Source organism: Perognathus longimembris, chromosome 2 (genome assembly GCF_023159225.1).
Source record: "Perognathus longimembris pacificus isolate PPM17 chromosome 2, ASM2315922v1, whole genome shotgun sequence".
Classification (NCBI taxonomy): Eukaryota; Metazoa; Chordata; class Mammalia; order Rodentia; family Heteromyidae; genus Perognathus; species Perognathus longimembris.
In genome coordinates this window covers 44,555,558-44,571,978 of record NC_063162.1, presented here as the reverse complement: position 1 = coordinate 44,571,978, position 16,421 = coordinate 44,555,558, and the positions used below count along the sequence as shown (strand labels likewise).

Sequence of the window (16,421 nt, the reverse complement as noted above, 5' to 3'; positions counted from 1 at the left end):
TAATAAGAATGACAAGGTGTTGGGTTCACTCAGGCAATACAAACACACTAAGCATACAATCTCCTAGGCTCACATAGCTAACTATGTGAGAAGTTAGAAAGTTAGAGCAGTTCAGAGAAAGATGAAAAGAGAGGAGAGGGGACGTCCACTGGAGAAAGGACAAGGCCATGCCAATTCCATGTAGCGCTGAAGGGTAGAAGGGACACAATGTTATGTATGAGATCCCATTCAGGGAGACAAAGTGAAGCTCAGAACTTAAAAGAACTTCCAATCACTTCCAGGTGTTCAAAGGCAAGAGCTGTAAGATCCAGTGGTGAGTGTCTAATCTCTGGAAGTAGCCATTCAAACAATATCTGGGTAATGTGTTAAGTTCTATACAGTTCTTCCTGTTGGTAAGAAGTCTTGATGAAAGGGATCTCCTTCTGATGCTGTGGGCCCCTTATTCTGCCAGAAAGTCATAGAACTAACAAGTGAGCCACTCAGAAGAAAGATCAACACTTCACTTCTTGGGAAACCAAGTTTTTTTTTATTTATTTACTGTATTTCATATATCTAAGAGTGCCTTGGCATTACCAACAAGAGCTGCAGAACAGGAGCCCCGGTGCCTTGAGGCTAACCCCACCCAGGAGACAGGAAAAGATTCACCAGGCTCCATGACGGACAATTGGCCACTCACAATCACAGAGCTGGCCACTCTGAGGCAAGCACTTTTACCACTAGGCCATATTCTCAGCCCACGAGCTGGCCACTCTGTAGTCTTTGTTCTTGCTTCACATTTGAAGCCAACATGTCAAGTTAAGGTGAGCTTAAAGGAGATCCTCTAGTGTGGGACATGAGTCTTCCTCCCTCCCTCTCATCTGTTCATCATAAGCAGAGGGTTCAGTCTACCACCAGAGACAGTGTAAGCATCTCAGGGAGGAACTCAGCCAGCCAGGTACATGGGCAGATTCTATGTATGCTTCCAGTTCAGCAGCCACAGGACCCAAAGCCACTGTGACCTAACAGCATGGGGCTCAACTGTAAAGTTTGCCAACAAGAGCTCTCTTGAGCCAGACACTTTGATTTCACAAGGTGGCTGGTATTTGGTCCACATGGAGATGTCATTTGGTGGCACTGCAAAACCAGCAAGAAGATGTTAAGAGCACCAGGGTTCTCTTTTGGCCATGGAGAAGATGAAGTCAGCCACGGGCTGCTGGCTGGTTCCTGACCAACTCCTCTTCTGGAGGAAGGGCTGGTCAGTACCCAAGGCATGCTGGGCCAGTAGAGGGCTCCTAGAACTCCTTGTGTGCCTGCTGTAATCTCTTGGCCACTGCAGTTATCAGAGCTGCCCCCTTTCCACTGCCATCTTCTGACAGCATGAATGCCACATCACATTTAGGGGCTAATTCTTTCACTGTCTCCTGCAGCACTCGGGAGAAGCTGTGAAAAGAGTGAAATGTCATCAGCTCTTGCACATGAGACCAGCAGATTGTAAATTTATTTCCTCTTTCCTGATCTTAATTGCAAAACATCCACTTTAAGGAAAACAAAACAATCCACATGGACTCACTATGTAGCTCTGGCTGTCTTCAAACTTGTAATCCTTCTATCTCAACCCCCAAGTGCTGGATTACAGTCATGTACCACCAAACCTAGTGGAAAATACCCACTCTTTTACCACTAAGCATAATGTTAGCAGTGGGTTTCACAGATGTTCTTGATAGGTTAAGGAAATTCCCTTATTCCTAGTTGCTTTGATCATAAATGGATATGGATCTTATCAAGTTGTCTGTGCTTATTGAAATGGTCATGTGGTCAAGTCTATCCTTTAGTCAAATCTTGGTTTAAGGAAAAGGCAGGTAAGAACCAGGCCAAAATATGTGAACCCCCTCCCCCACCTCAAGGGAAAACTGGGAGAATAAACCACCGGCCATCAGTACTAGAGGAAGGGCCGAGAGTTGAGAGTCACAATAGGATGCCTTCAACAAATAAAGTTCAGCATGATTGGGAATTTTATGAGCTTGTGAATACATTTATTCTTTACCCAAAACAAAATATGAAACATTGAATTAAAAAAAATAACTCTCCTGCCAGGCACTATTGAGCCAGTGGCTCACACCTATAATCCTAATTATATCCAGGAGACTAAGATCTGAGGATCACAGTTCAAAGCCCACCCTGGGCAGAGTAATCCTCAAGACTCTTATCTCAACTAACCAGCAAAAAGCTAGAACTAGAGGTGTGACTCAAGTGCTATAATACCTGTAAGCAAAAAACTGAGCAAGAGCTCAAAGCCTTGAGTCCAAGTCCAAAGACAGGCATAAAACCTGCACACATCTTGATCTAGACTCTAGGCAGTAGAGATTGGTGCTGCTGACCCTATAGACCTGAAGAGTCTGGGGCCTATAGAGGCGGGCCCACATTCCCACATGGTGCTTCCCACTCTGTTCATAGGTACTCACTGAGGGTGGAGCTTGTACAGGGTGCCATCCACACCCACAGTGATCTTCAGGTGCTCCAGCCCCTGGTCTTCTCTCTTTTTCTCCACAATGGCAGCTAGGCCTGCACCACAGAGCTGGGCTGCCCTCCGGGACACAGCTCCACACACCTCCTTTACCACAATGCTATCTTCACATGTGCTGTCCAGGCCCAGCTGCTGCAGTATCCTCCTGACCTGGAGAAGAGCCAGCCGGTCGCTGTGGGCAAGCAGGGCAGGATGTCAGCTACTGCTTCCTGGGATCCAGAAGCTGTTCAGTGTGACCTAAAGTCTTATCTCCCATTAATAACCAAAAAGCTGGAAGTAAAGCTATGGCTCAAGAGATAGAGTGCCAGCCTTGAGCAAAAAAGCTAAGTAAAAGTATGAGGCCCTGAGTTTAAACCTCAATACGGGTACATAAGAGAGAGAGAGAGAGAGAGAGAGACAGAGACAGAGACAGAGACAGAGACACAGAGAGAGACAGAGAGACAAAGAGAGACAGAGAGACAGACAGAGATGACGGAGACAAAGAAAGAAAGAACAAGAACAAGAGAGAACGAGAACTATTAAAGACATATAGCCAGGTAGGGATAGAGCAGGTGATATAGGCAAAGCATCAATCACTGTGATCCCCTGATTTCTATCTCCAAGCAGATAGGATAATTATATTCTTGGATAGCCACATAGATAAGTTATCATGAAAATATTTAATGCCATAGCATACAGAAAAAAATAGATGACATAAACTACATACTATTTTATCTCAATCTTAGTGTATTTGTTTTCATTTTTTTGTCCTCATACAGAAAAAAAAGTGGGAGAACAGTTATTCAGATATTAGTAGGTTTATAGGTAATTCTTATTTTCTTCCTTTTACTTACCTGTATTTTTTTTTTTTTTTTTGCCAGTCCTGGGGCTTGGACTCAGGGCCTGAGCACTGTCCCTGGCTTCCTTTTGCTCAAGGCTAGCACTCTGCCACATGAGCCACAGCGCCACTTCTGGCCATTTTCTGTATATGTGGTGCTGGGGAATCGAACCCAGGGCCTCATGTATATGAGGCAGGCACTCTTGCCACTAGGCCACATCCCCAGCCCTGTATTTTTAATTTTCTGAAATGAGTAATATTTGTGTGGTTCACAAAAGGTTTGTTTTTAGAATGAATAAAAAGAAAGTCTGCAGTTTCTTCCTGCTTTATGTTTTATTGTATTATTTAATGCATATTTCCTTCCTCCATCCCAAGGAAATTCTGGGGATGAAGCAGCGATTATTTGTCTTATAAAGAAGTAAACACAGAAAGCAACCTGTCTCAGGTCCCACAACACAGACAGGTCAAGAGCTGACGCTTACACTCAGGCTCTGGGACTGGAAATCCTAGGCCCTTTCCCTGGGAACATCTGTCACCAGCAGGTGTGAAGTGGGCCACTGTCAGCAGAGCACCTGAGATAAGAGACTCATGGACTTTCTTGCCCAGGATGGCATCAAATCTCCATCCTCATACCTCATCCTCCTGAGTATCTAGGATTAGAGGCATGAGCCACTGCGCCCAGCCAGACTTGAGATTTACAAATGGAAACAGCCAGGCAGTAAATGGTAGAGCAAAAAAGTTCAAGGACAGCGCCCAGGGCCTGAGTTGAAGCCCCAGGACAAGCACCAAAAAATAAATAAGTAAATAAATAAACCTCAAGTCTTCTTGTCCCTGTCACACAGCATATCTCATTCAGAGTGTTTCTCACCAAGCAGGTAAACTGATCACACATCACCTTTCAATCTGGGACAGGAATTTGGTTTCAAAGATGCCCCTGGTCCGGAGACGCTCTGAAATCTGCCCTCGGAAGAGGAGACCTTGCTTGGTCAGGTCAATCAGGATTTGCCGTACAATCTCTCCCAGGTACATCCCACTGGTCATTTTCTCATATCTGGGAGAAGAGGGATAAATAAGGCTGGTGAGAGCAGAGAAACCAGCCCTGGCCTCTTTCTGTAGGCCATCAGGGCCAAGTGTGGAGGGCATGTCACTGATGGTAACCACAGGCCCGGCCCAGAGCCGTCCTGCTACAGGCTCAGAGGGAGGCAAAATGGAAGGTAGCGTCATGTGAGAATGCCAGGCTTGGGAGCCACATGGACCAAGAGCCAGGCCCAGCTCTCCCACCACTTGGCTGCACAAAGTAAGCAAGTACTGTGAGCTGACATCCCCCAAACAGATCAGATCCCCACAAGAACACAAAATAGGGCCTGGCACCCCAGGCACTAAGCCAAAGTTAATCCCTCTCCTGGCCCCCAAGCCAGTAACTCTGCCACCCCCCCCCCCCCCCCCCGCTTTGTGCTACCAGTCTCCAACCAGAGAGCCTTCACTTTGCATTTGATGACACATTTGACTTCCAACTAATTTTTTTTTTTTTTTCGGCCAGTCCTGGGCCTTGGACTCAGGGCCTAAGCACTGTCCCTGGCTTCTTCCCGCTCAAGGCTAGCACTCTGCCACTTGAGCCACAGCCCCGCTTCTGGCCGTTTTCTGTATATGTGGTGCTGGGGAATCGAACCTAGGGCCTCATGTATCCGAGGCAGGCACTCTTGCCACTAGGCTATATCCCCAGCCCCACTTCCAACTAATTTTTAAGCTCCCTGAACACACCAAGAGTGCTAAAAAATGTTTGTCCCTTCCTCCTTTTTTTCCTTTTTTTTTTCCATTGTGGTTGGTCACAGGGCTTGAACTCAGGGCCTGGACACTGCCCTTGAGCTTTTCTACTCAAGGCTAGTGCTCTACCACTTTAAACCATAGCTTAACTTCCAGTTATCAGGTGCTTAATTGGAGATAAGAGTCTCATGACCTTTCCTGCCCAGACTGGCTTTGAACCACAATCCTCAGATCTAAGCTTCCTGTGTAGCCAGGATTTTAGGTGTGATCCACCAGCACCCAGCTCCTTCCCCTTTTCTACCAGCTGTGAGCTGATAGAAACAGCAAGGAGGAAGGAACTCTGTAGGTGGCCAGGCACAAGCGTATGAGCAGTGATTGCACCACTACTCACAATCACACCAGCTGGACTCCCACTGCCCACAGGGGCGAATGGAACACAAAGCCTCCTCACACCTATGTGCTGGGCTTATGTTGTCTAAAGCGTCCAACATCTATACAGTCAAAGAAACCAATGTCAGGAGAGAAAACCAATGTTGACTAGGAGGCAAATTGACAAGTTCTTCCCCTTAAACTCTTAGTCCAGATATAGACACAAAAGTAAGTTGGGAGGAACTTGCTCCTGGAAGGAGATATGGAACTCAGATGCCCCATCAGGAGTTTTGTTTTTTGATTAATTTTTGGGCCTACTATAACTCATCTACCTCCTGCTGACAGAAACGAACACCAAAACAAATTGAGTGCTTGCCCAGGCCGCATCTGGACATTGTTCTCAGCTTAACAGTTACCAAGCTGTCCTCAGCCAGGACAGTTCCTCATGCCTCCTACCTACTCAGCCTCCCAACCTGCACATCAACCCATTGTGATAGAACATAGGTTTTCCCTGTAACATATTATGGTGTTGAACTTACTTGTACCAAAGGTCATATGGCCTGCAAACCCTAAAATATTTGCTATCTGGCCCTTTAAAGAAAAGCCTTGCCAATCCTGTTCCAGAGACTAGGCCCCAGCTAACAAGCAAGATTTGTTCTATTTTGCTCTATTTCTTCCCACTCCTTCCTCTCCTCCTCTGGAAGACAGGCCTCTCAGGATGCAGGTGAATACCTGCTCTAATGGTTTATAAAGCCAGGCATTATCTCCAGTCTGGTGAGGCATTGGAATGAACCTCACAAAGGCTGGTAATCTCTGGTAAGACACCACAACATGGTAAAAACTAGCCTCCTAGCCATCCCCGCCCTAGAACAGAGCCTGTCCACCTGGCAGCCAAGCCTTAATATGGTTGAGGACCTTAACCTCTAACTCAGTCTATGAAAAGCCCATGGAGAGATCTCACCCACTAGGTCACACAATTCTTGGTGCTCCATGACACCAGGCCAGTGAAGAGATAATCTGAGAGCTCTGCTTGCTTCTACAGCCACCATTTACCCTCATGGTGCCTGATGGTGCCTAATTAGACAAAGGCACCCCTCCCCTCTTCCTGATGCCTATTAGAAACATCATAATATTTTGCTTTCATCCCAGGAAGATGCTTCACTGACATCTGAGTATACAAAGCTATCATGTCTGTGGTATGAAGATGGCACACCTCTCCTCCAGTCTGGAGAAGGGGCTCACTGCAGAACCCATATAAACGCACACATCTCCCTCCTCACCTCTGTTTGCCAGGATTCAGGGACCCCTCATCCACCTCCTTGTCATACTGAGTCCAGATGTGATCTATGCAGCCATTGTCTCCGAATCCTCCCCACTCTGTGTTGATGCACATCTTCCCTTCGTCTCCTTCCACCAGCTCAATGTTCCTCATCTCCTCCATGTAGCACATGTTGCTTCCTGTCCCTAGAAGGAATTGTGCAGACACTTCAGTCCCGCGGACAGCACCAGGCTGCCCGAGAGAGGCAGCAGAGCCCAGGGAATTGGACTCTGGGCATCGAAAATAACACATATCAAAATGAACTTTAGGAAATGGAAACAAAAGTTTGTTTTTGTTTTTGTTTTCTTTTTGTCTTGTTTGCTCATTTATCTGTCTTTGGGAAAGTAAAGGAAACAGAAATGGAGGGGAAAAAAGGTAAACAAATGCAGCTATGGTATTCACTGGACACTATGTTGAAAATGAACTATACAATTTGTGGGCTGGGAGGGAAAAACTGGGAGAGAACCAGGGGAAAGGGGTGACATTGTCCAAAAAGAAATGTACTCTTTACCTGATTTATGTAACTGTAACTCTCTCTGTACATCACCTTTATAACAATAAAAACATTTTTTAAAAAAGAGTTGAGCTTGGAGTGAGATTCAGCAGAACAATATTCCAGCTTTACACTCAGCTGGTTAGCCTTAAGTGAGTACCTTATCTTCCAGGGGCTGTTTATACCTATAAAAAAGGAAATGATGCTGGCCTATGGGTTTGTTGTAAAGCAAAAATGAAGTGGTATCTGTAGGTTTTCTCCAGATGGTACGTTAAGTGTCCAGTGAACAGTATCTCTCATCTTTATCATCATTATCGTCAAATGATGAAAACATGCCAAGCTTCTGAAGGGCCACAGACTTAGTAGGCAGAGCTGGAAGGGGCCATGAGGAATTCTCTGATCTTAGATCAGCGAACATCTATGTGCATGACCTGGCCAACTCTTCTCAACACAGGCAAAAACAAAACAAAACAAAAAAAACCCAAACCTCTCAGGCCCAATGACACAGACCTTTCTGGCCTCCAGAGCTGGCCCAACCCTTCCCACAGACAGAATATACAATTGCCCAAGTTCAAAAGTAGGTAGAAGGGCCTGGGAACATGGCCTAGTGGTAGAGTACTTGCCTTGCATACATGAAGCCCTGGGTCCGATTCCTCAGCACCAGATATATAGAAAAAGCCAAAAATGGCACTGTGGCTCAAGTGGTAGAGTGCTAGCCTTGAACAAAAGAAGTCAGAGATAGTGCTCAAGCCCTGAGTTCAAGCCCCAGGACTGGCAAAAAAGAAAAAGTAGGGGCTGGGAATATGGCCTAGTGGCAAGAGAGCTTGCCTTGTATACATGAGGCCCTGGGTTCAATTCCCCAGCACCACATATATAGAAAACGGCCAGAAGGGGTGCTGTGGCTCAAGTGGCAGAGTGCTAGCCTTAAGCAAAAAGAAGCCAGAGACAGGGCTCAGGCCGTGAGTCCAAGCCCCAGGACTGGCAAAAAAAAGAAAAAAGAAAAAAAAGAAAAAGTAGGTAGAAGTCCAAGTGATCTACAGCCTCGGCCTAGCTCCCACCTATGACTCATGTGCAGGAAGTCCAATTAACACTCAGGAAAACAACCAGATTCTGCCACTATACAACTGTGCCCAACACCTGGTGGACCTTTCCTCTTCAAGTCTACCTGTTCAAATTCCACCTCGCTCCCATCCTTCTAGAATCTGATCTTGGTCTTGCTTATTGGTCTTCCAAAGGCCCTTAAAAGGCCTGCATTGCCTCAGGCCTTTCCCTTCCCCTCTTCTAAGTTTCCTCCTAACTTTTCCCCTTCCCAGAGAAGCAGAAGAAGGCAGGTAGCAGAGGAGGTACACACTGGAGCCAGTGTGAGAACCTGGCCTGGTCAGGCCTGGACCAACAGGACAACTGTGCTCTCCTTCCTCCTGACAGCTGGCCCCAAGGCCATAATCTGAATGCCATCTCCTTTCCTAATGGAGAATGACATTAAGTAGAGATGTAGAAAGGAAGTAACTTGAACCCCAACCTTAATGAAGGCCATCTCTGTGTTAGATAGAGCCTCTAAGTGATGGAACAATGACCCCTAACCCTTTGAGGCTCAAGGGTAACCTTAAAATGACAGGATGGGAATAGGCCAATGGGCCCTGCCTGAGAGCTTACCTGCAATCAAGCCAATCTCACAGTTAGGGTCTTCATAGCCACAGGTCATCATGGTCCCCACTGTATCATTCACCACTGCAACAATGTCCAGGTCAAACTCCTGCAAAGGAAGCATCCTTACCAGAGGCAGACTGCTCAAGGGCCTGAAAGCCCAAGGCAGCAGAGGCCTGTATCCCAGGGGCTGAGCATGGGACGGCAGAGCAGGGGGATGCAGGTGAGTCAAGCACGAGCCTCAACATCATGTCCTACATTTCTTCTTTTGATGGCCTCCCTGAGCATGTCCACCACATCTTCCCCTTCACAGTCAGTGGCTTTGAAGCCTTTGGTCCATTCTATGAGTGTTCCCTGAAGGAAAAGAGGTTGGATACTCACTCAATCAGCAGTTCACAAGCAGTTCACACACTATGCAACTTCCACATCTAGGAGACACGAGGCAAGTAGATGTCCTTGCTAGTTAGGCATGTGCACTTTGCAGCATGTGCCCACTGCAGACCTCACCTGGCGTAGAGGAAGCACAGAGCAGGATGACCAGACAAGGGCCACTGACCAGTGCTTCATAGTCTTCAAGAGTCAGTTGTTAACTTCTGAGCCATGCTGTTTCCAGAATCAAAGCCTGTGTCAGCGGGATCCTATGCTTAACTTAGCCTACCATGGATTGAGATGTCATCCAAGGTAGAGTTACAAAGTGCAGGCCAAGCTTTGCTCTTCAGAGAACACCAGTCATACTCATTTTCTAACAAGAGCAAGGAAACCGCTCATTCCACACAGCAGCATTAAAAAAAGTATTTAAAAAATTTTATTAAAAAAAAAAAACAGCAGAGGGGCCCATCAGCTACATCAGACATTGATGAAAGTGAACTAAGCTACTCATGGGTGGTGATGGAAAGGAGGAAATGAGAGAGAAAGAGGGAACAGATGTTACTAAACAAAAGGAAAGAACTGTACATATCACCAGAATTGGAAGAAATTATTTTACTGTTAAAGTTCCTAGAGTTTGTAAGCTTTGTACAGTAGAGTGATGATTTGTTTTGTTTTGCTTTGGTTTTTTTTTACCAGTCCTGGGGCTTGAACTCAGGGCCTGAGCACTGTCCCTGGCTTCTTTTTTGCTTAAGGCTAGCACTCTTACCACTTGAGCCACAACGCCACTTCCAGCTTTTTCTATATATATATTTTTTTTAACACATGAATTTTTTTTTTTTTTGGCCCGTCCTGGGCCTTGGACTCAGGGCCCGAGCACCGTCCCTGGCTTCTTCCCGCTCAAGGCTAGCACTCTGCCACTTGAGCCACAGCGCCGCTTCTGGCCGTTTTCTGTATATGTGGTGCTGGGGAATCGAACCTAGGGCCTCGTGTATCCGAGGCAGGCACTCTTGCCACTAGGCTATATCCCCAGCCCCAGCTTTTTCTATATATGTGGTGCTGAGGAGTTGAACCCAGGACTTCGTGTATGCAAGGCAAGCACTCTACCACTAGGCCATATTCCCAGCCATATTCCCATCATTCCCTAGAATGATGATTTTGTTTCATCATCGTGAAGAGTTTTTTTCTTTTGCTCAAGGCTGACACTCTACTGTTTGAGCCACAACTCCACTTCTGTATTTTTGGTAGTTTGTTGAAGATAAGAGTCTCATGGACTTTCCTTGGCTTTGAATCTTGATCCTCAGATCTTAGTCTCCTAAGTAGCTGGATTACAGGCATGAGACAGCAGCATGTTTCTCTGAGTTTCTATATCTTTAAGTTTTCTAAAATTAACATGTCTAATAAAAAATTACACTGAGAGGAAGATGGCACCGCCACAGTAGGAAGGCACCCCAACTCGCTCCAACTGAATAGCAAGCTGGGAACTCCAGCACCCAACACCCCATCAAGAACCCAGCAAAACCAGCAGCCAGAAGCAGTGGAGAAATGCAGGAAACAAAAAGGAGCAAAAACAGAAGAGCCTATAACCTGCACAGAGCCGGAGAATCTCCGGGGTACCCTCCCCCCACCAGCCGACCCTGGCCCTAACAGGGCCAGGCTGGGAAAGGAGACCCGGCTAATGGCAGACTGACTGCCGAAAACCCACACCGGGAGCGCAGAGTCCAGACAGCAGGACTCCACGGACCCCAGGGAGAGTGCGGACCAAGACAGACGGCGGCGACGGGAAGTTCAGGACTGCACAGCCGGAATCGGATGCAAGCAGCGGGGGAACTGAGCGACGCAGAAGGGGAGAGCCAGGCTGCCATCACGACCTTCTGCCACACCACAGCACTCCACCTCCGAAGGACCAACGGCGGCACAGGACACACACACACAATCCAGGACCAGTGAGTCCCCCATTAACCCCTCCCCCAATGGGAGACCAGCTATCAGAGACCCAAACCCTACAGGGAAGCTAGAACTCCCTCCCTCCCCCTCCTCACCCAGAGGGAACAAAGAACCCCCAAATCAGGCGGCAAGATCCCATCAGGCTCTGGGAAGACACAGGAGTTGGGGGGGGGGGGGCGGAGAAGCGCCAAGGCAGCAGAGGAGCCTGAACCGGCTGCACGGCTCTGCCCCCTTCCCAACAGGGGCCCGGGGACAGCAGGCATTGCAAGCCCCACCTGAGGCACCTGGGCCTTGCAGACTTTTTCAACTAAAGTCACAGGCGCTGGTGGGCAATACCAGCCCAGCAGGAACAGCTGGGCCCGATCACGCACCCCCCTCACAGCGGAGGCACAGTCTGAGGGTGCTAACCCACTCACGGACACATGATCCCACTGGGGCCCACACATACCGCCCCCCACAGCGGACTCACGAGAGGGCACAAGCACACCCCAACAACCCGGGGCTCGCTCTGGTAGGCGTACCCCGCACAGGTGGGCAGGGCCACAGCGGCAGCGCCCGCTGTAGTGGGGACACGTCACACAGGAGGGCGACAGCAACCACTCTGGTAGGCGCTCCTGCACAGGAGGGCAGAGCTCTCCAGCTGCCATGCCCACTCAATTTGGCGCATTTCGCACAAGTGGTGGGCCGCCTCTCAACAACACCGACCCTGGAGCGGTCCACACAGGAAGGCGAACTGCCTGAGAGGTGAGCTCCTCTGACCAAGATACAGAGTGGAAAAAAGAACCAAAGAAGAGAAAAGCCTCCATGCCATGCTGAACCAGCGACCAGCAAACCCCCAACAGGGGCATGCTAGGGTCAGCACGATACTGCGGCAGGACACTGTCCCACAGAGAAAGACACAGAACCTACCGACCCCCAAGTGCAGTGAGGGTAACCACCTCAGCAACAACTGAGAAGGTCATGCTCACCCATTGGGCAGCAAGGTTCAACAGCCAAACCCAAACCCAGAGCCAGGACATCAGGACACAAGGCTCCCACTGACAGACCAGCGGGAACCAGCACAAAGCCAAACCAGGGAAGCCACCCACAGACCTCCAGATGCACAAATCACAAAGAAATAGAACACAGTTCGTCAGGGGGCAAGCCAACTCGCCAGCTCCAGAAGCGGCACGACTGAAGAGGAGATAGAGAATAAAAAATAAACTGAGGCCATGTTAGCAGAAATGATGGAAAGCTTCAGAAACGAAATCAGAAAACAATTCCAGGAGTTTAGAGTGGAAGTCTTGAAGGACTTCCAGGAAGCCAAGAAAGAAATGGAAGCAAAAATGGATACAATGCAAACCTCCATTAAAGAAGATCTTAAAAGCCTGAGAAGTGAAATGCATGAAAAAATAGATTTAAAATACAACTCTTTAAAGGAAGAAATTTCCACGATCAGAGCAACCATAAATAGCTCTCTGACATTCATAAATGCCGCAATTGAATCCACAGCACAAAGAATTGACCATATGGAATCCAGAATCTCTCTCTTAGATGATGATGCAGCTGACAAGAACCAGAAAATTACCACACTCCAAGAAACAGTGAAGCTTCAGGAAAGACAAATCCAGGAACTAGTGGACAAAGACAAGCGATACAATCTGCGCATAATTGGAATAGAAGGAGCCAAATACCAGAGCAGAGGGCTTCAACATATTTTCAATAGAGTTATTGCAGAAAACTTCCCCAATCTCATGGGGGACCCCATCCAGGTAACCGAAGCCTATTGGACACCTGGCAGGCCAGATACCAGAAAAGCCACGCCAAGGCACATAATATTCAAGACTTCAGATCTCAAGAATAAAGAGCAAATTTTGAATGCAGCCAAAGTGAACAAAGAAATTTACTACAATGGGAAGAGGATCCGAATAACAGCAGACCTCTCCACACAAACCTACCACTCACGAAGAGAGTGGAAGAACACCATCCAAGTTCTACAGGCCAACAAATGCCAACCTAGAATAAAATATCCAGCAAAGTTGGAGTTCATATTCGAGGGGAAAACCAGATCTTTCCATAGCAAAGAGGATCTAAAGGAGTATGTGAATAAAAAACCAGCCCTACAACGAATTCTAAGAGGGGAATCCCACCCAACAGAAATCGTACAGGACACACAGACAGAAACAGAAAGAAACTACAATAGCCAGAGCCCAACAGACAGAGCAGCTCACTAAAGACAAGAAAAAAAAAAAAAAAGAGGAAAGACAGCCCAACAAGAAAATGGAAGGAGAGAAAACACTCTTATCCTTGATCTCTTTGAATATAAGCGGTATAAACTCTCCGATAAAGAGGAGCAGACTGGCAGAATGGATCCGCAAACAAAAAGTTGCCATCTGTTGTCTACAAGAGACCCACCCTACAGCAAGGGACAAAAACAGGCTCCAAATGAAAGGATGGAGCAAGATCTTCCAAGCAAACGCACCTACCAAAACGGCAGGTGTAGCCATCCTGATCTCAGACAAGCTGGACTTCTCATTAAAATCAACTCAAAAAGACAAAGAAGGTCACTACATTTTAAGACAAGGAAAAATCGAGAATCAAGACATCACAGTGATAAATGTATACTCACCGAAAAAAAGAGGCCCTACATATGTCAAGCAAATTCTCACAGAACTACAGAACAAGATAGACCCAAACACAATCATAGTGGGAGACTTTAATACCCCACTCTCTCCAAGAGACAGATCCAACACCCAGAGGATCAGCAAGGGAGCTGAGGACCTAAGTAACACCATATCCCAAATGGATCTGACAGACCTATACAGAATCTTCCACCCTACAGAGACCCAATACACCTTCTTCTCAGCAGCCCATGGATCATACTCCAAAATAGACCAAGTCATAGCCCACACAAAGAACCACAGCAAATACAAAAGTATTGACGTCATCCCATGTATTATAACTGACCACAGTGGATTAAAGGTAACCCTCAACAACAACGGTTACCACAGAGGCTATACACATTCTTGGAGGCTAAACCCCACACTGTTATCCAACACATGGGCCACAGACCAAATTAAAGATGAAATCAACGAATTCATAAGCCACAATGACAATGAAAATACATCACAAAGAAACCTATGGGACACAGCTAAGGCAGTACTGAGGGGCAAGATCATTGCCCTCAGCACTCACATTCAAAGAATGGAAGCAGAGCAGGTGAATAACCCCACGATGAAACTAAAACAACTGGAGAAACAAGAAATGATCGAATCTAAAATGACTAGGAGGAGAGAGATCACAAAGATTAAAGAAGAGATAAATCTGATTAAAAATAGAAAGACCATTCAACAAATAAATAAGACTAAAAGCTGGTTCTTTGAGAAAATAAATAAAATTGACAGACCCCTCGCAAGACTTACCAAAAAAAGAAGAGAAGAGACTCATATACGTAAAATCAGGGACTCCACCGGAAAAATTACAACAAGTACACACGATATTCAAACAATCATAAGGAGCTATTTCCTGAACCTCTACTCAGTAAAAAACAATAATTTTACAGAAATGGATTAATTCTTAGAGAAGTATAAACTGCTCAAACTGAACCAAGAAGAAATAAATCAACTAAATAAGCCAATAACTTACAGCGAGATACAGGGGGTAATCAAGAACCTCCCAACTTGGGGCTGGGGATATGGCCTAGTGGCAAGAGTGCCTGCCTCGGATACACGAGGCCCTAGGTTCGATTCCCCAGCACCACATATACAGAAAACCGCCAGAAGCGGCGCTGTGGCTCAAGTGGCAGAGTGCTAGCCTTGAGCGGGAAGAAGCCAGGGACAGTGCTCAGGCCCTGAGTCCAAGGCCCAGGACTGGCGGAAAAAAAAAAAAAAAAGAACCTCCCAGGCCCAGATGGATTCACCAACGAATTCTATAAAACCTTTAGTGAGGAGCTAATACCAATACTCCTCAAACTCTTCCGTGAAATAGAAACAGAGGGAGAAATCCCAAACTCATTCTATGAAGCTAATATCATACTCATTCCCAAACCAGGCAAAGAACCAACAAAAAAAGAGAACTACAGACCAATATCACTAATGAACACAGATGCAAAGCTCTTCAATAAAATATTAGCTAACAGGATCCAGAAACTGATCAAGAAAATTATACATCATGACCAAGTAGGCTTCATCCCACAGTCACAAGGGTGGTTCATCATCCATAAATCAATCAATGTAATTCACCACATAAACAGAACTAAAATCAAGAATCACATTGTTATCTCAGTCGATGCCCAAAAAGCCTTTGACAAAATACAACATCCATACTTATTAAAAGCTCTGGAGAGAACAGGAATAGATAGAACATTCCTCAAAACAATAAAAGCCATATACAACAGACCAACTAACATCATATTAAATGGAGAGAAACTTAAATCATTCCCCCTAAGCTCAGGAACAAGACAAGGATGCCCACTCTCCCCACTTCTTTTCAACATAGTGCTGGAATCCCTAGCCATAGCAATAAGGCAAGAGGAGGACATCAAAGCGATCCACATCAGCAAGGAAGAAATCAAGTTATCCCTATTCGCAGATGACATGATCTTATATCTGAAGGACCCAAAAAACTCAGTCCCCAAACTCCTACACCTAATAAACCATTTTGGCAAAGTAGCAGCATACAAAATCAAAAGCACACAAAAGTCAGCAGCTTTCCTGTACACCAGAAATATACAAACAGAAAAGAAAATTATGGAAACAATTCCATTTACACTAGCCAAAAAAAGAATAAAATACCTAGGGATCAACCTAACCAAGGACGTGACAGACCTATTTAATGAGAACTATAAAAATCTAATAAGGGAAATTAAAGAAGACACAAGGATATGGAAACACCTCCCATGCTCATGGGTAGGCAGAATCAATATAGTGAAAATGGCCATATTGCCCAAATTGTTATACAAATTCAATGCAATCCCTATCAAAATCCCAGTCACATTCTTCACTGAAATAGAGAAAGCAATCCATAAATTCATATGGAACAGCAAAAGACCTAGAATAGCCAAAGCAATTCTAGGCAAAAAAAAGCAGTGCAGGAGGTATCACAATACCAGACTTCAAGCTCTACTATAGGGCCATCATAACAAAAACAGCCTGGTATTGGTATAAAAACAGACCAGAAGACCAATGGATTAGAATTGAAGATCCAGAAATAAAACTGCACT

General features: G+C 46.1%; 1 protein-coding gene across 1 annotated transcript in view; it reads right to left on the bottom strand.

The window, feature by feature from the left end:
* Positions 1-744: 744 nt before the first annotated feature.
* The window catches only part of Hkdc1 (hexokinase domain containing 1), a 45,248-nt gene continuing 29,571 nt past the window's right edge, over positions 745-16,421 (bottom strand). The window contains exons 13-18 of the mRNA XM_048338913.1: positions 9,167-9,262; positions 8,918-9,017; positions 6,734-6,917; positions 4,216-4,371; positions 2,442-2,675; positions 745-1,419 (exon numbers count right to left, since the gene is read on the bottom strand). Coding sequence (XP_048194870.1) covers positions 1,272-1,419; positions 2,442-2,675; positions 4,216-4,371; positions 6,734-6,917; positions 8,918-9,017; positions 9,167-9,262 — 918 coding nt within the window. The 3' untranslated portion in view covers positions 745-1,271. The remainder of the gene's footprint in view (positions 1,420-2,441; positions 2,676-4,215; positions 4,372-6,733; positions 6,918-8,917; positions 9,018-9,166; positions 9,263-16,421) is intronic.